The sequence below is a fragment of the Ylistrum balloti genome, unplaced genomic scaffold, assembly GCF_031769215.1.
Source record: "Ylistrum balloti isolate Yb309-2 unplaced genomic scaffold, AGI_CSIRO_Ybal_v1 Utg370970, whole genome shotgun sequence".
Lineage (NCBI taxonomy): Eukaryota > Metazoa > Mollusca > Bivalvia > Pectinida > Pectinidae > Ylistrum > Ylistrum balloti.
This window is the reverse complement of record NW_026782544.1, coordinates 74,980-99,678: the sequence shown is the minus strand read 5'-3', so window position 1 is coordinate 99,678 and position 24,699 is coordinate 74,980. Positions and strand designations below refer to the sequence as shown.

The 24,699-nt window shown below is 38.5% G+C and overlaps 2 protein-coding genes across 2 annotated transcripts in view; both read right to left on the bottom strand.

Annotated features, from left to right (window-relative positions):
• Nucleotides 1-1,349: 1,349 nt before the first annotated feature.
• Nucleotides 1,350-6,643, bottom strand: LOC132559806 (visual pigment-like receptor peropsin). Its single transcript, XM_060224432.1, has 3 exons — nt 5,975-6,643; nt 2,678-2,783; nt 1,350-1,777 (listed from the first exon to the last, which is right to left on the bottom strand). Exons 1-3 carry the CDS (start codon nt 6,641-6,643, stop codon nt 1,350-1,352), a joined length of 1,203 nt encoding a protein of 400 aa, XP_060080415.1.
• Nucleotides 6,644-12,811: 6,168 nt separating this feature from the next.
• LOC132559805 (uncharacterized) overlaps nt 12,812-24,699 on the bottom strand; it is a 28,869-nt gene continuing 16,981 nt past the window's right edge. Inside the window, exons 12-16 of the mRNA XM_060224431.1 lie at nt 22,254-23,575; nt 20,194-21,666; nt 17,850-18,894; nt 16,938-17,055; nt 12,812-15,134 (exon numbers count right to left, since the gene is read on the bottom strand). Coding sequence (XP_060080414.1) covers nt 16,943-17,055; nt 17,850-18,894; nt 20,194-21,666; nt 22,254-23,575 — 3,953 coding nt within the window. The 3' untranslated portion in view covers nt 12,812-15,134; nt 16,938-16,942. The remainder of the gene's footprint in view (nt 15,135-16,937; nt 17,056-17,849; nt 18,895-20,193; nt 21,667-22,253; nt 23,576-24,699) is intronic.

Genomic DNA, 24,699 nt, shown 5'->3' with positions numbered 1-24,699 from the left:
ATAGGCCGTGCGTTCTCTAGCGGTACACGATTTGGTGACGATAATGATGGCCAATGAATGCTGGTAAGATAATGAGGTGTTCAGGTGGTTCAGGTTTTCCGGAATAAGGATGAAGAGCATCATTAACGAGTTGCCGCAATTTAGAAAAATAACATTTACACCAGAAAGGTCATGTCGTAGATCGTGACCATAAACCTATATGTCGATGGATGTCTTTGGATGTCGTTTAGAAATCAATATCATCGCTTAGCAAAACTATGCCACAGCTGATAGGTTAAATTTTTCATTAGATATGCCTCCAGTTTTTGAATTCTAAAATCTCACGTCCAGCAACACACAAAAGATTTGAGTCCAACAGATTCTCTCAGATAGAATTGAACGATTATCAAAGTCAGAAAGGTCATTAGTAATTTTGATAGAGCAAGTCGAGGGAAGTACGGTTTTGGAAACATTACAGTAGTTTGTCCTGAAGACAATGTTGTGCCTAAAGTTTCACTCCTCTGGTGTTTTGACCGGAAGTAAGACATAAGTCAGTTTAACATTCATTTCATCATAAAATAGTTATACTTACAGGTTGAAAACATGCGATTTGTGTAACGTTTTGAAGAAATTTCACCTATGGACTACTTTTTTGAGGGCATAGTTGACGGCGTGATTCGATTAATAGCGTGTACAATGCCAATGCTTTCTTGTTGCTAAGGTGTTTCGTCTTGGGTAGAATTATCATCACAAACCATTGATTTCTAATTCATGAATTCCGACTTGGTGACAACCTTCTCGGAATTTTAACACCCGAAAATGAATATTTCAGCTGGTATCTTGATCTTGGAACAACTAGATGTTAAGGTGAAAATTGTAAAAATAAAGAAAAGAAATCCGCTCTTTGTTGTCATGAAAGGTACCATCGAAATGTCTCTATCGAAAAATTATAGTCTTGAAAAAAGTTTGTTACTAGAATATGGACAAATAAAATATTTATGTAATTTTGGAACATTTTCATTTTTTGATTGCCATGGAGTTTAAAGCTCTTTCAATCAAATGAAAACCTAGCATTTTCACATGATGATTTCTCAATATCAAAAGTATCATACTTACTTTGTAATGAAAGACGAACATTTATTAGAAAATAGCATATTCTGACGCCTGTACCGGAAAAAAGTATTGCAGCAACGAATTGATGTTTTTTTTTGTTCGCTTTCAATTTACTCTCTAAACTCAAACCTTTCAAAACATCATCACCAGAAAAAAGTTTTATACTTAAATTGTTTTACTTCTCACACAAGTACATTAATAACGAACGGATAGCATGTGGATATTTTCCTGACGGAAAGTTCGATACCTAATCAAATTTAAACGTCGCCCATTTCTTGTTTAGGGACATTAATCGGCTCAACTCTGGATTCCTCGACGACGTCATCAAATATTACGTTCTTGCCACTTGGTAGATGAGGTCTCTCATTTTGGTTGGTCAAACAGTTGAGCTGCTGTCGTAATGGCGGAGTTGGACTGTCGATGGCAACGACTCGAGAAGAACCGACATGAATCATTTCGCTTGATTCAGCTTGTTCTCTTCGTAAGCTGACACAAGGAAGGATATGCAAGAAGGCCGTTCGGAACTGCCTGTTTGTACATATGTAGATGATTGGGTTCCACACAGAAGACGTTTTTGCAATGAAAGGTGGTATTCCCGTCACACCTACAGGAATATCGTTGGCAACTCCAAATGCCGCCCAAAACGAGACTATAGCATATGGCGACCAGCAACCCAGGAACACTCCTGAAACATTACATATTGGGCTATAAAGATATTTCCGCTCAAGTTGATGAACAGTGAAATGAGACATAAGCAAACATATATAGCAAATATTTTAAATGTTACACACAGATTTTTCTTTCATATGATAATAGTCACAGTGACAAGTTTAAGATATATTTCATCACATTACGCAGGAAGAGTTATACTATGACAGAATTTAAAATGAACATGTGGAGGAGAAAACAACCCCAGAATGTCATTTTGTTTCGCCATTTTTAACTCACTGTCTCTGTTATGATATAATCAAAAACTTATTTGCTCAGCCAGTGAAAAACATTCCATAATGTTGCACAAAAGTGACTCATGCAAAAATATAAGATGGACCGAGTTCACTGGAACACAGACCGGCTATATCACAACATGCTATCCTGTAAATCAGTACTTTTACTTGATAAACAACTTGAAATCATGTATTCCCACATGTAGTAAATATCATGCTCAATTTCAGTTTCTAATTTATTTTTCAATGTACACTTTGATAAAAGTGATGTTACATTGAAATTAACAGAATTATACTAATTGGAAACAAATGAATGACGAAATGAATGTCCCCTCTCACGATGATACTTGACGTTGTTATGTACAACATGTTCACCGACACAATATGAAAATCGATGCTTACGTATCTATATCTACAGCAAACATTAAGATCACAAGTGATTACTAAAGGGTATTCACTTTTTCATTTTCTATTGGCCATTATCTAGTGATGTCAGCTTTGTCTACTCTAGCGATTGTACTGAATTTTCAATAACAAACTCTTTATTACACTACATCCGTTAATAAACATACAAGGGAGGTAACTCTGTTGTTTCATGTTTACGTCATATCCGGTTTTTTAAAAACAAAATGAACTCTCACCAATCATGATGAGTATCGTCCTGGAAATCTTCCGTTCTACTTTCAATTTTCTTTCAGTCATACGATTGTTAATGTCCCATTGATTGTTTCGAGACACCGCTCGAACCTGCAAGAAACCAAGAATTAGTCTCTATCAATTATTTAACTTTTCGACATATTTAAAAATGAAAATGGTCAAACAGGCCAGCAGTGACATTGTAAACAGGTCTGTGATAACCAGTTATATATCATCAGGTTAGCAGTGACACTGTAAACAGGTCTGTGATAACCAGTTATATATCATCAGGTTAGCAGTGACACAGGTCTGTGATAACCAGTTATATATCATTAGGTTAGCAGTGACACTGTAAACGGGTCTGTGATAATCAGTTATATATCATCAGGTTAGGAGTGACACGGGTCTGTGATAACCAGTTATATATCATTAGGTTAGCAGTGACACTGTAAACGGGTCTGTGATAATCAGTTATATATCATCAGGTTAGGAGTGACACGGGTCTGTGATAACCAGTTATATATCATCAGGTTAGCAGTGACACTGTAAACGGGTCTGTGATAATCAGTTATATATCATCAGGTTAGCAGTGACACTGTAAACGGGTCTGTGATAACCAGTTATATATCATCAGGTTAGGAGTGACACTGTAAACAGGTCTGTGATAACCAGTTATACATCATTAGGTTAGCAGTGACACTGTAAACGTGTCTGTGATAACCAGTTATATATCATCAGGTTAGGAGTGACACGGGTCTGTGATAATCAGTTATATATCATCAGGTTAGGAGTGACACGGGTCTGTGATAATCAGTTATATATCATCAGGTTAGGAGTGACACTGTAAACGGGTCTGTGATAATCAGTTATAAATCATCAGGTTAGCAGTGACACTGTAAACAGGTCTGTGATAATCAGTTATAAATCATCAGGTTAGCAATAACACGGGTCTGTGATAACCAGTTATATATCATCAGGTTAGCACTGACACGGATCTGTGATAACCAGTTATATATCATCAGGTTAGCAGTTACACTGTAAACGGGTCTGTGATAACCAGTGATATATCATCAGGTTAGCAGTGACATTGTAAACGGGTCTGTGATAACCAGTTATATATCATTAGATTAGCAGTGACACGGGTCTGTGATAACCAGTTATATATCATCAGGTTAGCAGTGACACGGGTCTGTGATAACCAGTTATATATCATCAGGTTAGCAATGACATTGTAAATATACATCAGTCTATATTAAATAAACTTTTGAAACTGATTAAACAATGAAAAATATCCAATGAGAATACCACAAAAATCACAACAACTGTCTCTCAACTCTCTATATTCGATAACGTTTCCTAATGCCGTGATCTATTCATCATTTCTTTGTGATAACACTATAAATCATAACCGCTACTGTCTAGGAACATTTTCAATATCAGGCCACTTAACATATTGATTTATCCAAGTTTGATATGACGCCTGCTGATCAAGTACACTCCAAAACCAGTGAAAATCGCCAATACATGGCCCGTCAAGTGTGTTTATCTCAAATGGGTTCAATTATCACCCCATTCCGTGTGTAAAAGAACAGCATTGCATTAGGAGACCTGCACTAGCGATCAACCTAATAAAAAGATCGCCTGAAATAGATGATAATGAAACATTTATCGTGTCCATCGATTCTCTGTGTCCTTCGGGTAGAGCAATCAATAGGAAACCAGTGGTACTGAAAACCCCGATTGTTACAGAAACAAGTTGTGAAATCAATCCGTTATATGTAATATTTCTTACCTTTCGTAAATAAAGTTATTTTATGGGGTTTCAGACTGTTTTACAGTGTATAGTTCTGATCAATGTTAAGACTGTTTTACAGTGTATAGTTCTGATCAATGTTAAGACTGTTTTACAGTGTATAGTTCTGATCAATGTTAAGACTGTTTTACAGTGTATAGTTCTGATCAATGTTAAGACTGTTTTACAGTGTATAGTTCTGATCAATGTTAAGACTGTTTTACAGTGTATAGTTCTGATCAATGTGAAGACTGTTTTACAGTGTATAGTTCTGGTCAATGTGAAGACTGTTTTACAGTGTATAGTTCTGTCAATTCTATATATATCTTCGAAAAGTTATATGAACAATATAAATTAATTAATGTGTTAAGGATAATTTAAGGCACGGAACTGTCTAGTTCTTCAATGATTAATTCCGTGCTGTGTGTATTGATTTACATACATTATCATTCAATAGTGTGTATTTAGAATAAGTGTGAGGGTTGTATTTAAATGCTCACAATGGTGCTACTTTATACCATATTCATGATAAATCTCACTGGAGACAAACAATATTAGTAAGGTATTATTACATACTTAAATCATGATGAAGTCTCACTTCCAACGAGACCTCTCCGTATCTTCTGGTCATCGTTTCTAGGAAACATCAGACATTTCAGTCCAAGCCTTTATTTGAAACGGATACGGGCATATAAGGCATCTCCGAAGCATTTTGGAAACGGAAACTTTGTTTTTTTGTTTTTTTTTTGTTTTCTTTTTTATCTCAAAATGAATTCTTCTTTACTTTCATTGTCAGCTTTGGATTTATGTCAAGTTTGACACTTTCTACAGAATATATATATAGCTTGGGCATTTTGTATAAGCAAAAATGATATTTTAGGCATGTTTGACAATGGGATCGATTTGATGTTACTTATTATAGTTATGGCCCTTTGCTAATAAAGTTAAGATTAGTCCGGTGACAGTGGGAATCTTTTAACAGCAAGTCTGTTGTTTGAGATCGAGTTACCATATTCGAGGGTTAATATTCTTGTCAAACGTTGCCGATTGTGTCTATTAATAGAACAAAATACAAGCTATAATTTATTATCCATGAAATTCTTGTCAAAATTGATATTCATCTTTCAAAGTTTATCTATTAACCTTGTTTTTCTGTAAATATGTGCGTTTTCTTATGATTTTCTTCTTCTCGTGACACATAAGTCTCGCACTTGGTAGTGCGTTGAATGAATAATACAGGTTTCGGCAAACCTGGGGACCACACTCAGAGTCCGCAACTGGCAATCTCAAGGAATTGTTCAAAAAATACACCAGTGATATCATTACAGTTCAATACAACTCAGAAAATATTTAAAGCCAATTAATGAATTAATTCGCATCAATGCACCATACACGAGTTTCGTCCCACTAGGAGTCGTTAATGATGATAGCCAGGAGACCACTTGTAAAATTCGACAAAACTCTGGCCGAGAAAAATATCATCGTCAACAGAGGGAAAAGTTCTACTTACCGTGCGATACACTTTATAATAACAGAAGGACATGATGATAACTGGTAACATGAAACAGGTAAAGAAAATAACAACATTGTAACTGTAATCCGCCGGTTTTTTCGTGTCCCATAGCACGCTGCATGACGTCATAAGTCCCTCAAGTTGATAAGAATTCCATCCTAACAGAGGAAGTGTTGCCCAAAAAAAACCCAAACCGTAACATGCAAGCACGGAGCAAATGGCACGACATTTTGTGATCAAAGCATTGTTCAGTGGCATAGCGATGACGATGTAACGGTCAATAGATATCGCGCATAGGAGATAAAGACTGGTCAATCCAAGAAAAAAAACAAGGAATCCCTCAAACACACATCCAGCATGCCCCCAAATCCAACGATTAGCGAAGCTAGAAGCAGTCGGAAGCGGAGTTGCCAAAACTAGCATCAAGAGGTCACAGAACGCGAGACTCGCTATAAAAAGGTTTGTCGGTGACCTTAAATTCTTGTTTTTGTAAAATATCACAATACCTACAGAATTGGCACAAATTCCGACCACCATTGACAAGACCAGGAGGCTTCCAAGCATGGCGTGTCCCATAAGAGGGAAAGATACAGCGTTATTCACGTGTATGTTTATCATAACAGAAGTATTTTCTAACAAAGCACTCGTTTCAGTAATTTCCTCCATCTTCACAAAACAGCAAAACCTATTTAGTCGTATGTTATAATGATAAAAACCTCAGGTGAATAAAAACAACCCCATTTACTCCATTTGTCTTGACAAAGCCAACACAAGTGTATCTCCGCTATTACAAAACAACATCGCTTTCGTAATTATGTTGGAAGCTCAAACAAAATTGTTTGTAAATAGCTAGTATTGCTATGTCCATCCAATCGATGTTTGTCAACGAGAGTATGTATCTACCTATATTCACGCTGATCAGCTGCTGTGCTGACCGAGTTGACACCTGTAAGGGATGTTATTACAGAAGGACTCCCCATCAGCCAACTAATCCTCGTCTCAATTTGTTTATGACGAAATCCTAAATGCATCAGAATGTTTGTCGGATTAACTAAAAACTGGGAAAAATGTAATTTTAACGAAAGAAAAACATACCAGACATCCCGACTTTCAAATCCAATGCGAGTGGAGAGATGAAACGTTTCTTTAGAGGATCTTTGTTACTAAAATTAGAATGACATTTTTTAATTTTGGCAATTCTATTGTAAGTAACAAAATTGCATTGCATGAGATGTGTTGAGTGTCTTGTATTGCATGAGATGTGTTGAGTGTCTTGTATTGCATGAGATGTGTTGAGTGTCTTGTATTGCATGAGATGTATTGAGTGTCTTGTATTGCATGAGATGTGTTTAGTATTCTGTATTGCAGGAGATATATTGAGTGTCTGGTATTGCAGGAGATGTGTTGAGTGTCTAGTATTGCATGAGATGTAATGAGTGTCTTATATTGCATGAGATGTGTTGAGTGTCTTGTATTGCATGAGATGTGTTGCGTGTCTTATATTGCATGAGATGTGTTGAGTGTCTTGTATTGCATGAGATGTGTTGAGTGTCTTATATTGCTTGAGATGTGTTGAGTGTCTAGTATTGCATGAGATGTGTTGAGTGTCTTGTATTGCAAGAGATGTGTTGAGTGTCATATATTGCATGAGATGTGTTGAGTGTCTTGTATTGCATGAGATGTGTTGAGTGTCTTGTATTGCATGAGATGTGTTGAGTGTCATATATTGCATGAGATGTGTTGAGTGTCTTGTATTGCAATAGAAGAGTTGAGTGTCTTATATTGCTTGAGATGTGTTGAGTGTCTTGTATTGCATGAGATGTGTTGAGTGTCTTGTATTGCATGAGATGTGTTGAGTGTCTTGTATTGCAAGAGATGTGTTGAGTGTCATATATTGCATGAGATGTGTTGAGTGTCTTGTATTGCATGATATGTATTGAGTGTCTTGTATTGCAAGAGATGTGTTGAGTGTCTTGTATTGCATGAGATGTGTTGAGTGTCATATATTGCATGAGATGTGTTGAGTGTCTTGTATTGCAAGAGATGTGTTGAGTGTCTTGTATTGCATGAGATGTGTTGAGTGTCTTGTATTGCATGAGATGTGTTGAGTGTCTTGTATTGCAAGAGATGTGTTGAGTGTCTTGTATTGCATGAGATGTGTTGAGTGTCTAGTATTGCATGAGATGTAATGAGTGTCTTATATTGCATGAGATGTGTTGAGTGTCTTGTATTGCATGAGATGTGTTGAGTGTCTTGTATTGCAGGAGATGTGTTGAGTGTCATGTATTGCAGGAGATGTGTTGAGTGTCTTGTATTGCAAGAGATGTGTTGAGTGTCTTGTATTGCAGGAGATGTGTCGAGTGTCTTGTATTGCATGAGATGTGTTGAGTGTCTTGTATTGCAAGAGATGTGTTGACTGTCTTGTATTGCATGAGATGTATTGGGTGTCTTGTATTGCAAGAGATGTGTTGAGTGTCTTGTATTGCATGAGATGTGTTGAGTGTCTTGTATTGCATGAAATATGTCGACTGTTCTGTATTGCATGAGATGTAATGAGTGTCTTATATTGCATGAGATGTGTTGAGTGTTCTGTATTGCAGGAGATGTGTTTGGTGTCTTGTATTGCATGAGATGTGTTGAGTGTTCTGTATTGCAAGAGATGTGTTGAGTGTCTTGTAGTCCGTAGCCATGGAACGGAGGAATGAACAGGGTCCATAGTTAGGGAGAAAAGTTTGTAGATCGTAGCCAGTTAGATAAGAATGAACATAGACCGTAGACAAGGAAAGGAGAATAGACAGAGACCGTAGACAAGGAAGGGAAATCGGACGGAGACCGTAGACAAGGAAGGGAGATCGGACGGAGACCGTAGACAAGGAAAGGAGAATAGACGGAGACCGTAGACAAGGAAGGGAGATCGGACGGAGACCGTAGACAAGGAAGGGAGAATGGACGGAGACCGTAGACAAGGAAGGGAGAATGGACGGAGACCGTAGACAAGGAAGGGGAATGGACGGAGACCGTAGACAAGGAAGGGGAATGGACGGAGACCGTAGACAAGGAAAGGAGAATAGACGGAGACCGTAGACAAGGAAGGGAGATCGGACGGAGACCGTAGACAAGGAAGGGAGAATGGACGGAGACCTTAGACAAGGAAGGGAGATCGGACGGAGACCGTAGTCATGGAAGTGAGAATGGACGGAGACCGTAGACAAGGAAGGAAGATTGGACGGAGACCGTAGACAAGGAAGGGAGATCGGACGGAGACCGTAGACAAGGAAGGGAGATCGGACTGAGACCGTAGTCATGGAAGGGAGAATAGACAGAGACCGTAGACAAGGAAGGGAGAATGGACGGAGACCGTAGACAAGGAAGGGAGAATGGACGGGGACCGTAGACAAGGAAGGGAGATCGGACGGAGACCGTAGACAAGGAAGGGAGAATAGACGGAGACCGTAGACAAGGAAGGGAGAATAGACGGAGACCGTAGACAAGGAAGGGAGAATGGACGGAGACCGTAGACAAGGAAGGGAGATCGGACGGAGACCGTAGTCATGGAAGGGAGAATAGACGGAGACCATAGACAAGGAAGGGAGATTGGACGGAGACCGTAGTCATGGAAGGGAGAATAAACAGAGACCGTAGACAAGGAAGGGAGAATGGACGGAGACCGTAGACAAGGAAGGAAGAGTGGAAGGAGACCGTAGTCATGGAAGGGAGAATAGACGGAGACCGTAGACAAGGAAGGGAGATTGGACGGAGACCGTAGTCATGGAAGGGAGAATAGACGGAGACCGTAGACAAGGAAGGGAGATTGGACGGAGACTGTAGTCATGGAAGAGAGATTGGACAGAGAACATAGTCATGGAAGAGAGATTGGACAGAGAACATAGTCATGGAAGAGAGAATGGACGGAAACCGTAGTCATGGAAGAGAGATTGGACAGAGAACATAGTCATGGAAGAGAGATTGGACAGAGAACATAGTCATGGAAGAGAGAATGGACGGAGACCGTAGTCATGGAAGAGAGATTGGACAGAGAACATAGTCATGGAAGAGAGATTGGACGTAGACCGTAGTCATGGAAGAGAGATTGGACAGAGAACATAGTCATGGAAGAGAGATTGGACAGAGAACATAGTCATGGAAGAGAGAATGGACGGAAACCGTAGTCATGGAAGAGAGAATGGACGGAGAACATAGTCATGGAAGAGAGAATGGACGGAGACCGTAGTCATGGAAGAGAGATTGGACGGAGACCGTAGTCATGGAAGAGAGAATGGACGGAGACCGTAGTCATGGAAGAGAGATTGGACGGAGACCGTAGTCATGGAAGAGAGATTGGACAGAGAACATAGTCATGGAAGAGAGATTGGACGTAGACCGTAGTCATGGAAGAGAGATTGGACAGAGTACATAGTCATTGAAGAGAGATTGGACAGAGAACATAGTCATGGAAGAGAGATTGGACGGAGACCGTAGTCATGGAAGAGAGAATGTACGGAAACCGTAGTCATGGGAGAGAGATTGGACAGAGAACATTGCCATGGAAGAGAGATTGGACGGAGACCGTAATCATGGAATAGAGATTGAACGGAGACCTTAGTTATGGAAGAGAGATTGGACGGAGACCTTAGTCATGGAAGAGAGATTGGACGAAGAACTGAGGGGACGGGTAGATAGCTACTGAGGGGACGGGCAGATAATTACTGAGGGGACGGGTAGATAGCTAGGGGACGGGTAGATAGTTACTGAGGGGACGGGCAGATAGCTACTGAGGGGACGGGTAGATAGCTACTGAGGGGACGGGCAGATAGCTACTGAGCGGACGGGTAGATAGCTACTGAGGGGACTGGTAGATAGTTACTGAAGGGACGGGTAGATAGCTACATTAATGGACTATTGTGGTGTTTTAGTCTAAACATGACAAGTTGTATCATAAATATACAACCGACATGAACATTAACCTGAAAAAATCACCTTGCATCAACATTCTTAGATGCAAATATTGCCATGCTCTTCCATTGCTCCCTTGGTGTTCCAGTCTTACTGTACAATATATATTATTTCATAAAGGTTGTATGGTGGTCCCATTACCGGGGTTTCCCTGATTCAAGATGGCTGCCATAACCTCTGATTGGTCAAATTCATGTTCATCAATAACCTTCTATTTAATGGATTGTGACGAAAACACAAAACATTAAACTTGTAAACAAATACTGACCTATGATTGGCCAATATTTAATATTATTCAATTTTCACATAACTTTTTTTGTAACTTCATTGCCATTGTTACTACGTGAGAAAAACCCACTGACCTGCGGTCAGTTCATGGCAATTGCTCCACATTGGTCTCGAACTCGCAACCAAGAGTTGAACATTAACAGTGAAGACGTACGGTCCACCTTAATCACTGGACCAACGCAGCCCAGCTGATATACGTTACCCAGTTAATACAGGAGAAACGGGGCATATACCCAGTTGTTGAAATCGTGGTATATACAGGCTCAAATTTATAATGCATTATTTGTTTTGTTTGAAATTCTGGTGATTGTGGAATCTAACACATTTCATTCATGAACTGATGTCGTCTTTTCATGGTTTTACCAAGATAAAACAAAACACTGGCTGTGTGTGATCACATACCGATAAAATACACCATCAATTATTATGTAATCTTCATTAATCAACATGACCTTCCAGTCATCAACAGACCTTAATATATCGTCTGTTATGTCTGCATCATTTTCTGATCCTAGAAATGGACCGACAGTGTCTAATATATCCATTAGGAAATACCATACTCAAGAATTTGACAGAAGTGTTTTTTTCTAAACAAAATAGGTTCTTTCTGTAAAGTTTGGTCATCACTTTTACCAATAAAGATGTAAGTACAATCAAGCATCAGGTTCACGTAATTACCAAAAAATGTCTGTGTAAAAACAGTATTAAGGCTTAAAGGCTTGTTCCTTTGACTAATGATTGGGGCCTAGATGTGACTATACAAATGTGAATTCCTGAACCTTACACATAATTTAGAATATCCTGCTTGTAGTTGACTTATGAAGTTCTAACAAAGAAGCGATCTTGTTTGATGAAGAATAAAGCTGTGATGCCCTGTAAAGATTTACAAGTTTATATGTTAAATAGGGAATTCTGTTAGTAATACTGGTACATAGGGAGATAAACACATATGGCATCATACTTATTGAAAATATCAATTCTAAAAATAAAAGATGTCCATTTTTTAATTGGTTTTCCTGTTCAAGTGTGTTTTAAGTATATAGAAAGCCGATTATAATGTAGAAATTTAAAGGTATGCGTGCTACTGATAATGGTCAATGTGTTGCTGTATGACAAGTTAATGGTGCGTGGGACAATATAAAAATGTTTGATTTAGTGTAGGCTTCCTTAAATCATTTGAAATCATATGCAACATCTTCTTTGAGAAAGATCTGTTCATAATATTATTTGGAAATTGCAGGAAACTTGTCATATATCGTTTTAAAGACCATTATATATATTACATAGCTGTGTAACTGAAATGTGATTTAGATAATTTTCTGATGACTTATGACAGGTAAACGGCCCACAGGGTTCTGTTTTCTCCCAGTATTGATGTAGGTGGCACTGCAGTCAGATCAATGGTCCAACAAGTATTTAATTGTTGTTAAGATGTTTTGCTTTGATAAATTGACTAATTTAGATGAAACTTTTCACCCTCGAAACATCTTTGAACAATAAGAAATATATTTAAAGGTACAAAACTTTTTATTCGTAAAAATATCACATTCTTATGCATAATATTTAATGTAAATATACATTTTTACACGGAATATATATATACGATATGTTTTTTTCGTGGAATGCATTAGCGCTTTGTATGGATTACTGAACAGCACTAAACAAGAGATACAATTGCCTTATCAACATCTAACTTATCATAGTCCTCATACAGGCTCATCAACAACCATACACATACTTGCCTCCCCTAACACTGTAGGGTAAGATAATAAACAAGAGGCCTAGCGGGCCTTGCCAGTCACCTGAGGCAAGCAATATTGAATATAAAGCTTAAAGAGCAGTTAAGTGTAACGAAACAGAAATTGTGACACTGAATATAGTAAGCCAGTGTCAATACATACATACCATCGAAACTGTCATCCTATACTAATAATTCCTACAAAGTTATTTCCAAAGAGCAACTTTTACATGAAAACTTAAGTCTAATAAAACTTCCTCCTCAGGAAGAAATGGGAGACTTATTTTGGAAATTAAAGCACCTTCCATGCTTTCATTCACAGAGCACTTGATCACAAATTATTCTCAAAAATCTAGTTTTCCTATATAAACTATAATAAACTTTACTCCCTCCCGATGGGGAAATGTGAGACCCTGGGGCCATGAAATTCTCAGCTTTTGTAAAGTACCTTAAGATGCTTTAATTCATGAAGAATATTTGATTCTACCATATCTGGGTGTTGAGAAGAAGATTTTTAAAATCCAAGTCAATTTGACCCCTTTTAGCCCCGGCCCTCAGGCCCCTGTTGGGTAGGGATTGTGAAATTCACAACTTCTCATCATCTTAAGCCAGGGAAGCTTTCTGCAAAATATCATAGAAATCGGTTCAGGGGTTTTTAAGAAGAAGTCGAAAATGTTAAACTGTTTACAGATGCACGACTCTGGATGAAGGTTGCAATAGGCTATTTGTCTTTGTCTCAGGTGACCTAAAATTTCAAGACTTTACGTCAATTTACTTTATCCATTCATTTTCACCATCAAACTTTAGGGTCATCTGTGAATCTTTGCTAATGAAGTAAACAGTATCATTATGCCCCTAAGAGAACTAGTAACTTTTTTCTTTACAACAAAATGAACATGTACAGGAACGTACACACATTTCCTTTGTCAGTGATATTTGCGTAACCATACAAGCAGTAACATTGCCATTATTTAAAGGTAAGCCCAAATTATCATTAACTTTATGCTTAGCATTCATTCCTTCTTACAAGTTTGCTGTATTGCAGCAATCACAAAAATGGACATTTCATATTTGATTTTAAAAGATGATATCACCGTTCTGTGTGATGTTTGAAACACGGCTGGTGCTATAATCATACACTCAGTCAAAACTGATTTTCATTATGTGCAAAAATCAAAAGTTTAAAATTTGAGACAGTAAAGTCTTAAAAATACAAAAATTGAGAACCTTTGATATCTCTAAACAACCAGTGTAAGAAGACCACTTGAAATACTCCTTGTTGTATTAATTACCTGTGCCTAACGACCATATTAAGATTGTCTCAGAGTGGTACCTTCTTACAGCTTTTAATGAAACACACTATTCTCGTCTGAGCATGTTCCGTAGAAAATGAGTAAACAGGATATGAAATCAGAATGTTTATAAGTTTATCAAATAATAATGATATGGATATGCTTTTAAGTCAAACATTGAACTAACTTTCAAACTTGTGACCCACTAAACTCTTGAATATGATTTAAACATGAATCCAAAAAGCACTGAAAATAATCAACAGTTTGTAAGACAAACATGTGGAGGAAAAAGAAATAAATTTCTCAAGATTTTCATCCTAAATAATAAAAAATATCTCAACAAACAGATTTTGGGTGTAAAATTCACTTCTATGAATATCAAATGAAAGATAAATTACCATTTTGTAAAATTTTTTAACAAAGATGGCATGTTTATTAAAACAGCTTAGTTTTTGATCCTTTTGTCCTCTTTGCATGTTAACCATCATTAAAACATACAATATACACTTTGTTTAAACACACACATACACACATCTTCTTTCTCTCATAATATACATCCAGCCCTTAATTTTTCTGTCTTTTGTGGCAAGTAATCCAATTTTAACAAGTTTGGACAAAAATACATAAAAAAAACCTCTGCTGGAAGATTATATGATCTTTTGAAAGTGGTTTTCTTCTTTCACATAAAGAGTGGTAGGATAATGAAATTCAGAAAATGCTTGTGTTAACTAATTAATAAAGATGTTATTTTCTGCTTGCAGATGACAAATCCATACATCTATGTCGCTGGTGATAACGGTTCCTTGTCATTTGGAGCCTTTGTCAATGAAGCATTTTGCCACCAGCTTTCCTTGCATCTAAATCATCATTTGTGTTCACCATCTATCTACAAAATGAAAAAGAAGTTATAATTTCCAAAACAAATTCTACACACGCAATTCTATAAGGGGAGGGGTTCTGTAATAGCTGGTATGTGACATGGTGGCAACACACCACACACCTCAGATCCTCGCACAAGAAACAAATAACATGTCCTAGGTAGGGATTTTAACCATAGAAAAACAAACCTGTTCCGGGTGAGGACTGAAAAACAAATCTCATATGTACACCATAGAAAAACAGACCTATTCTGGGGTGAGGACTGAAAAACATACCTCATATGTACACCATAGAAAAACAAACTTGTTACGGGTGAGGACTGAAAAACATACCTCATATGTACACCATAGAAAAACAAACCTGTTCCAGGTGAGGAATGAAGTTCCGGGTGAGGACTGAAAAACATACCTCATATGTACACCATAGAAAAACAAACCTGTTCCGGGTGAGGACTGAAAAACATACCTCATATGTACACCATAGAAAAACAAACCTGTTCTGGGGTGAGGACTGAAAAACATACCTCATATGTACACCATAGAAAAACAAACCTGTTGCGGGTGAGGACTGAAAAACATACCTCATATGTACACCATAGAAAAACAAACCTGTTCCGGGTGAGGACTGAAAAACATACCTCATATGTACACCATAGAAAAACAAACCTGTTCTGGGGTGAGGACGGAAAAACATACCTCATATGTACACCATAGAAAAACAAACCTGTTCCGGGTGAGGACTGAAAAACATACCTCATATGTACACCATAGAAAAACAAACCTGTTCCAGGTGAGGAATGAAGTTCCGGGTGAGGACTGAAAAATATACCTCATATGTACACCATAGAAAAACAAACCTGTTCCGGGTGAGGACTGAAAAACATACCTCATATGTACACCATAGAAAAACAAACCTGTTGCGGGTGAGGACTGAAAAACATACCTCATATGTACACCATAGAAAAACAAACCTGTTGCGGGTGAGGACTGAAAAACATACCTCATATGTACACCATAGAAAAACAAACCTGTTCCGGGTGAGGACTGAAAAACATACCTCATATGTACACCATAGAAAAACAAACCTGTTCCGGGTGAGGACTGAAAAACATACCTCATATGTACACCATAGAAAAACAAACCTGTTCCGGGTGAGGACTGAAAAACATACCTCATATGTACACCATAGAAAAACAAACCTGTTCTGGGGTGAGGACTGAAAAACATACCTCATATGTACACCATAGAAAAACAAACCTGTTCCGGGTGAGGACTGAAAAACATACCTCATATGTACACCATAGAAAAACAAACCTGTTGCGGGTGAGGACTGAAAAACATACCTCATATGTACACCATAGAAAAACAAACCTGTTCCGGGTGAGGACTGAAAAACATACCTCATATGTACACCATAGAAAAACAAACCTGTTCTGGGGTGAGGACTGAAAAATATAACTCATATGTACACCATAGAAAAACAAACCTGTTCCGGGTGAGGACTGAAAAACATACCTCATATGTACACCATAGAAAAACAGACCTATTCTGGGGTGAGGACTGAAAAACATACCTCATATGTACACCATAGGAAAACAAATCTGTTCCGGATGAGGACTGAAAATCAAATCACACACCTCAGATCTGCATCAGAGGTTGTCTGTTACTCTAGCTTCCACTGCGCTAATAAGACCATCCACAAGGGGTAATATTTGAAATCTATTTCAACAACAACACTTTTCTTCCAATGCCTTGATACATTGTAGAAATTAAACAGACAACTGATGCTTAACTTCTATTTATCATCTTACCTCAATTACAAGTTGTGGTTTTCGAAGCCCATGTCGGAGCTGTGTTTAGATTCAATGGGCTGGAACATATCTCCTTCATAACCTTGGTTTGAGTAAACAGTGGAGTATACATCTACACCTACAACACATTAAATCTCAGATCATGAACAGGTCTAGAATTTCGGTTTCTGTTCTTCTGCTAAAATGGCTGGAGACTGTCACACAACATGGTTTTAATTGAAATTTGAATTCCTAATGGTGAAACCATCCCTATATTTTATACCACTGCTTTTGGAAATATTTTGTAGAAATAAAAAAGTTTCAAAAGACTTCTACAAATGTCTCATTTCTCAAGCACCAGTGCACAAAAGGGGAAACTCTTTTTTCTTTGACGAGTTAAATGGAAAAAGATATTTGAAATTCACAAAAAGTTGCAGTGGCTTCAAGTCAGAATTATATGCTTATATTTTGACATGATGTGGCAGTCATTAACAGACATTTTTGTGTTCATATTGCAATTAAGTGTCTTTTTGTTCTTTTGTGTAGAGATGTTTTTATTTTTGTCTTCCTCTGACAAAGCTGTTTCCTTTAAGAAAAAAAGCCTTGACAGTGCAGCGAACTTTTAGAAATATGCAATAACCTCTTACTTCAAAGATTAGAACTAATTCACTTTGCTCTTCTATACTCTCTCCAAACCATTCTCTCTCTTCTCAACCTTAAAATGTGTGTGAATGTGTGTGAATTGTGTGTATAAGAATGACTGTGATGATTTCAATAATTATGATCATCATGATAATGTTAATTGCATGGTGATGAAAATCATCATGGTGTTTTGATGATGAGGATGAGTCAGTCATATGTGCGAATGTCAGAACATATGTTTCATGTCTCGTTATTTATATGTATCATGCAAAAAAAAAAAAAAAGACTTACGTTCATCGCCCAGATGTTGAACTTTGTCTGCCTCATCGTTGTTTTTTAGGTAACAGAGAAGCACCAGTTTCCTGATGGGAATAAATATCAGGAGAGCTGTCGCATTTACAAAGTTTCCTAATGCGACCGCAGGGTCTCTGTACGGAGGTCCTGCATTGGTGGATACTATCATCCACACCAGGAAACAGCCTGCTGTACACACGCTGGACACAAAGATCCAGCGTGATTCGTAATAATTACTGTCACTGTCCCAGGCAAGAGATGCCACAATTCCCGTAACCACCACCAGGAACATGACAAAAATCATGGACATTACTAAGGCACGATCATAGAGGTCGTGTGGGTCACACCATGACCAGTCATCCATCTGCATTCCTTCTGTGTACAAACTGGCGGTGGGACGCACAAGGATCAACCACATGATTGGAATAATAGCTTCAATGGCCACAATCCCAAGTGCCACCAGGAAGAGAGAGCACGCACTGGTGAGTCCTTTGTATTTGCGAACGCTGTACTCCATGTCACTGTACCGCCAGTTGTCAAGGGCTTTTACAAGAAGCGCAGCAAAGACGATGGCATATACAACTCCCATCATAAACCGCCTCGCCCCACAAGTAGAATCAGACGCAGGCAAGAAGAATGCAAAATTAATGGCATATATTCCAATAACACCCAACAGCACCATGAAGCCAAGAATTGTGGTGCCGCCTCGAACGGGATAGGCTACCAAGAAATACAGGAAAAGTAAAACTGCCACCAGAAGCCCTGCACTAGTGAGGACACCGATCGCGATTGCCCAGATCGGCCACGTATACACTTGGTCAAATACTGTCTGTCCAAAGTCATTTACTCGCTCATTGTAAAAGTAGTAATTTCTGGGTTCTGTGAAACGTTCGTCTGTTTCATTTGAAACAAGAGCTTGAGGTGAATTGGTTATGACATCGCAGTCACAAACAGCAGCTGGTGGGCATTTTGATGTAAAACTTTCACCTCGGTTGTGGTCATAACCGTCTAGACTTGTTGTTCTACCTGTGGAGGAACCAACCTAAAGAGACACGGAAAGAGTTGAAATACAGACATTACAAAATATCAACTATCAGTGAATTAAAACGACTTTACTTAAATTCAACCGTATAAATTGAAAGTTTGCTTTGAAAAAAAAATTGAATCACATATTCTATATTTTATGTTAATGTGATGAATCACTTTTTATAAATAACATCAAACTGACACTTTTCCTGACAGGTAAGGGGTATAACTCTATTGCCCTACACAATTCCAAACTAATCAACACTTTTCATGACAGGTAAGGGGGATAACTCAATTCCCCTACACAATTCCAAACTAATCAACATTTTTCATGACAGGTAAGGGGGATAACTCAATTCCCCTACACAATTCCAAACTAATCAACACTGACAGATAAGGGGGATAACTCAATTCCCCTACACAATTCCAAACTAATCAACACTTTTCATGACAGGTAAGGGGGCATAACTCAATTCCCCATCACAATTCCAAACTAATCAACACTTTTCTTTGACAGGTAAGGGGGGTAACTCTATTGCCCTAAACAATTCCAAACTAATCAACACTTTCCCTGACAGATAAGGGGGGATAACTCAATTCCTCTTCACAATTCCAAAACAACACTTAATCTGACAAGATCATTGCCCTACACAGAATTGAAATGGACATATAATTGTTATTGTTGATAAGAGTACTTACTACAATTTCATCAAGAATAAAGGTGAGGCACCATAATATCAAAGAACAAGAGGCCCATTGGGCCTGTATTGCTCACCTGATATAGTTTGCTGACTAACGGAATAGTATTTAAAACGTTTATATCTATTTCCCAGCAATAAGATTGACCCTCCTCAAAATGGGGTTAAATGTCTCACACCAAGTTAAGACAGAATTCCTACATAAGAACAAGATAGATTTTAAAGAAATTGATAGTTTTCCCTGTTGGGCCCAACCCATGTGGCCCCATGGGCCCATGACCCACCGTTTATACAAAACTGATTCTCCTTCACCCAGGCATGTTTTAGACCAAAACTGAACAATATCCTGCAATTCCAATTCCTAAAGAACAAGTTAGATTCTGAAGAAATTGATAGATTTTCTCTCTTAGGCCCCGCCCCTCTGCAGTATTTTTAAGGGTATAAAAAAGGTATGGGAGAAATAAAATGCAGACAAGAGATGTCTCAGCCTTCTTAATACACGAAACCTGCTGGTAAAGGTTACAAAAAAAGTAACCCTCAAGTTGACAAAAGATTGTGTTATTATCAGACAGAGGGACATGATTACTTCACACACAGGTATCAAATGTTTGGCTTACCAGATGGTACTTGTATCCTGTTCCATCATTCATGTAAGTGTAAATGTTGTAACCAGTATCAACAAAACGCTGGCTGTTGAAACGCACATTAAAAGTATCTGGTGGTTCGAGATCAAGGGTATTGTGCATATCCCAGTCAGTGCTAAGGATGGCATTCAGGAGGCGGTCCCAATTATGCATATCGGAGAAACAGTCAGCGAACGTAGCAGCCAGACTACAGTCTCCAGTACGGACAATGTTCAGACCGTTAACTAGAGAATAAGTGGCTGCTATGGTATGTAAGATATATGCATTACTGGACATCACCATACTGTCTGTAATAATTTCTGCTTTGTTACAGAGATTTGTGAATTTTGTGACCGGTGTTTGAGCATCTGACAGCTGACACTGGTGTACTTCTTGGTAGAACTCTTCAAACCAATCCAAAGGCATATTTTTTCGGCTGTTGTACGTAATTTCTTTAACATAATCTATAAAGTTACGCACAATGGCGCTACGTATATCTACAGTAATTAATCCATGAAGTTTGTTTTCAATTCCAACAGGTATGGTGGGAGATCGTCCCCAGGTATCTGTACCAATCCAAATGAAGCGGTCAACCATATCTAGCTCCTTTGCAGCGGCCATTATGGTTTCAGGATATAATGTACAAAGAACAACCACATTAGCACCAGCAAATGTTGTGAGTTCCTGGACAACAGCTTTAGCTTCTTCCATACTGCCTGGGACAGAAATTCCAACAGCATTGGTGGCACAAACTCCTCTAGACCTGGCATTCCGTTGTAGCTGTTCTAGACCAGAAATGCCATAAGACTCCATTGAATACACAACAGAAACATAGGTCCAGTCATTTGAAGCCAAAATGTCAGCAATCACACCCATCTGATGGTCATCGGGAGGAACAGTGCGGGAGAAGTAGGGATAATCATTTTGGTTGGCCAGAAGTGCGGAGGTTGCCCGACTACTGATAATTGGGATCTTCAAAGGTTTCACTACCCTGTTGACAGCAACAGTGGATGATGAGGAAGTCGTCAATATTCCAGTAATGGTTTTATTGTTTACCATCCCGTTAGCTCCAAAAGCAGTGCTGCACAATTGTCCTGCGGCTAGCAAGCTATAGAGGTCCTGATCAATTCGAAGAGTATTTGAACAGTAGTCCAAAACTACACCTCGTACGTCGTACGGCTTTGGAGTCAGCTTCTCCAAAGTGTAGAAAAATGCTAGAGCGATATGAATGTTGCCAATTTTGAGAGTTCCACATCTAAATGGATCGGAACCTTGATTGTGGCCGTCCAATACAAGAAGGAAAGTAGCAGCATTGGCATTGACAGCAGGCTGTGACATGTCACGTGCCTTCGTATTTCTCACTGTAGGACATTCAGTGCAGGCGTCTTGTCGGTCACAGCTGCCGTCCCAGGACGGTGAGTAAGTTGGGTCAATGTTCAGGTCGCCAGTAAATGAATATGAACCAATCTACAAGAAGTAATAAACCTCATTTTATATATATATCTTATATCTATCTATAATCCAGAATATTAAAAGGACATAGTCATCAAGATGCCCTGCCCACGTTTAATTGTAAAATATATATATCTAATGAGAGCAACATGGAAAACTGAAACAGATATCAGCCAATCAGGTCACAGCAGCTTCATTAAATATGTGCAGAATCTGCCGTTAATTAAACTTGGACAAGGGATTAAGGTAACAAGTGTACCAACCAAGTTTCATCAAAATCTGACCTGTCCTTCAAAAGATATCATGCATAAAGCAGCATCCGAACAGAACCCATCCGAATATCCCCCATCAGCTATATTGGGCGGGGATAACAGAGACAAGTCAATTTTGTCGATAACAAAACAAGATTAAGTCAATTATTTAATGTTGTCAAAACTTTTCCCCTCCATACAAAAAATGTGCAAAAAATTCTGATTGTTTCATATCATTATTACTGTGTGTATATCACTTTTATTTTAAATTATAGCATTAAGTCACATGTCATCACACACGTAAAGCAATACTACAAATTTCACTACAAATGAAAAACGTTTTCTACCTACCTTGTCATAAGAATATCCTTCATCGAAAGCGATCATTTTCTTATTTAGGGAGTAGATTTGGTAGCCTTTGTTGCCTTCCCTACGGTCAGTGAACTCAAATTGCGTATTTGTCGGATCACTGAAATCGACATCATCTATGTGACTCATCAACAGATCATGACGGTTCTGGTTGTTTCGGTATTTCTCGCACACTGTTGTGTAGTTTGAATCGCAGGTCTCCTTCAGTGTCTTATCAATGAGAAAAGCTGCAGCAAAGACGGCGTTAATCACGTGAAGAATTCCGGGGTCCTGAATGTAATCCCTCTGGGCAACAATATTTTCCGAGATACTTGTACACTGGTATGGATGTTTTCCGTTTGGTATGGTTAGGTAACAATTTAACATTTCTTCATAAAATTCCGGAAACCATGGATTTTCTGGGTAGTTTCCAGGAGATTTTGACCCCAGGTAGATGTCAAAGTCGGATATGTCTGATGATTCCAATGTAAGTGTCACTGCTCCTTTAACTAGTTCTTCGTTTCCAGCTATTGCCTCCATATTGTTGCCCCAGGTTTCTGATCCAACAAAGTGGAATCTGCCATGTGCGTTTGGATTCCTGCTGATACCTTGTACAAGGCCTTTGATGTACTCTGTGCTAGCAAAAACAACAACAGTGTTAGCGTTCGGCTGTTCCAGAAGGTAGGTCACCACTTCATTGGCACTTTCTCGGGTGACAGACCCGTTGTCAGGGAATCCAATGGTGTTTGATACACAGATTTTGTATTGGGCAGCCATGTTTGTGAATGCTTCTGTAGCAAGCTCTCCGTAGTTGTCACGCTTATACACCACCTGGACATATCGCAGGTTGAATTTATCCAGGAATTTGATGATGCCTTCCACTTGCTTGTCATCTGTTGGAACAGATCGCAGGAAATAAGGATATCTTATGGTATCTAGTAACTGTGTACTTGTTGAAGCGTAACTGATTTGGGGAATCTTCAAAGCTTTTAAAATCCTGGCCAGATATATAGAACTGTCGCTAGAATAGGCTCCAATGTACATGTTGATATTTTCAGGGTTCACTGTCTGCGCATTATGGGTCAACTTGGTCAATCCATTGTGGATGTTGGACACAAGATATCCAGTGCGAATTGCACTTTCACACGAGTCAAGTGCCACACCTCCAAGTTTGACGTTCTTGAGAACATTTGCAAAGATACCAGATTTGTCGTTGACTTTGTCAATTGCATAGTTAAAGGCTTCTAAGAGCTGGAACCCATGGAGAGTCTTGAGATCGCCACAGGAGAAAGGGGTCAAGTCCCGGACATGAACATCAAAAATACCTGTAACATTGGTGAAATAAATTGTTTGGATTCTTTGAGAACAACACATTATACATTTATTATAATTTTTCATTTAATGTCACTAACATATGCTATTATGAAAACAATGATTTTATATCAAACACACATGTAGAAACCTGCTTGGGGTATCACTTACTGTACCATTAGAATTAAGTGTTTACATCTAAGCATTTCACTATCAAAACCTCTATTTATCTTTTGTTAAAATTAGCATTATTAATAAATGTAACTTGGTAGAGATTAATTGTAAAACATTGCTATTCGTTCTGTTCTTTGAAACATAGATTCAATGTGTTAATAATCTACAAAATCTCGTAAACTTTTGGTTCGATAAATTGATGTCTCATTTGTTTGTTATCAGGAAACTAACATAATTCAAGCTAAATATCAATATATTGTTGATCTACTCTCAGCTTTACGGTCTGGCGACTGATGTCACCCTCCACTGACTGTGTAATTACCTGATATCAACATGTCACCCTCCACTGACTGTGTAATTACCTGATATCAACATGTCATCCTCCACTGACTGTGTAATTACCTGCTATCAACATGTCACCCTCCACTGACAGTGTAATTACCTGATATCAACATGTCACCCTCCACTGACTGTGTAATTACCTGCTATCAACATGTCACCCTCCACTGACTGTGTAATTACCTGATATCAACATGTCACCCTCAACTGACAGTGTAATTACCTGATATCAACATGTCATCATAAACTGACTGTGTAATTACCCGATATCAACATGTCACCCTCCACTGACTGTGTAATTACCTGCTATCAACATGTCACCCTCCACTGACTGTGTAGTTACCTGATATCAACATGTCACCCTCCACTGACTGTGTAATTACCTGATGTCAACATGTCATCATCCACTGACTGTGTAATTACCCGATATCAACATGTCACCCTCCACTGACTGTGTAATTACCTGCTATCAACATGTCACCCTCCACTGACTGTGTAATTACCTGATATCAACATGTCACCCTCCACTGACTGTGTAATTACCTGATATCAACATGTCACCCTCCAGGGACAGTGTAATTACCTGCTATCAACATGTCACCCTCCACTGACTGTGTAATTACCT

What these genes read in the sequence shown, in the direction of transcription:
- LOC132559806 (XM_060224432.1), bottom strand. Translation starts at nt 6,643, where the DNA reads ATGGAGGAAATTACTGAAACGAGTGCTTTGTTAGAAAATACTTCTGTT. An exon ending in ATTATAAAGTGTATCGCACG is followed by an intron (nt 2,784 to 5,974) that starts GTAAGTAGAACT and finishes GGTTTCTTGCAG; the next exon opens with GTTCGAGCGGTGTCTCGAAA. An exon ending in GACGATACTCATCATGATTG is followed by an intron (nt 1,778 to 2,677) that starts GTGAGAGTTCAT and finishes GTAATGTTTCAG; the next exon opens with GAGTGTTCCTGGGTTGCTGG.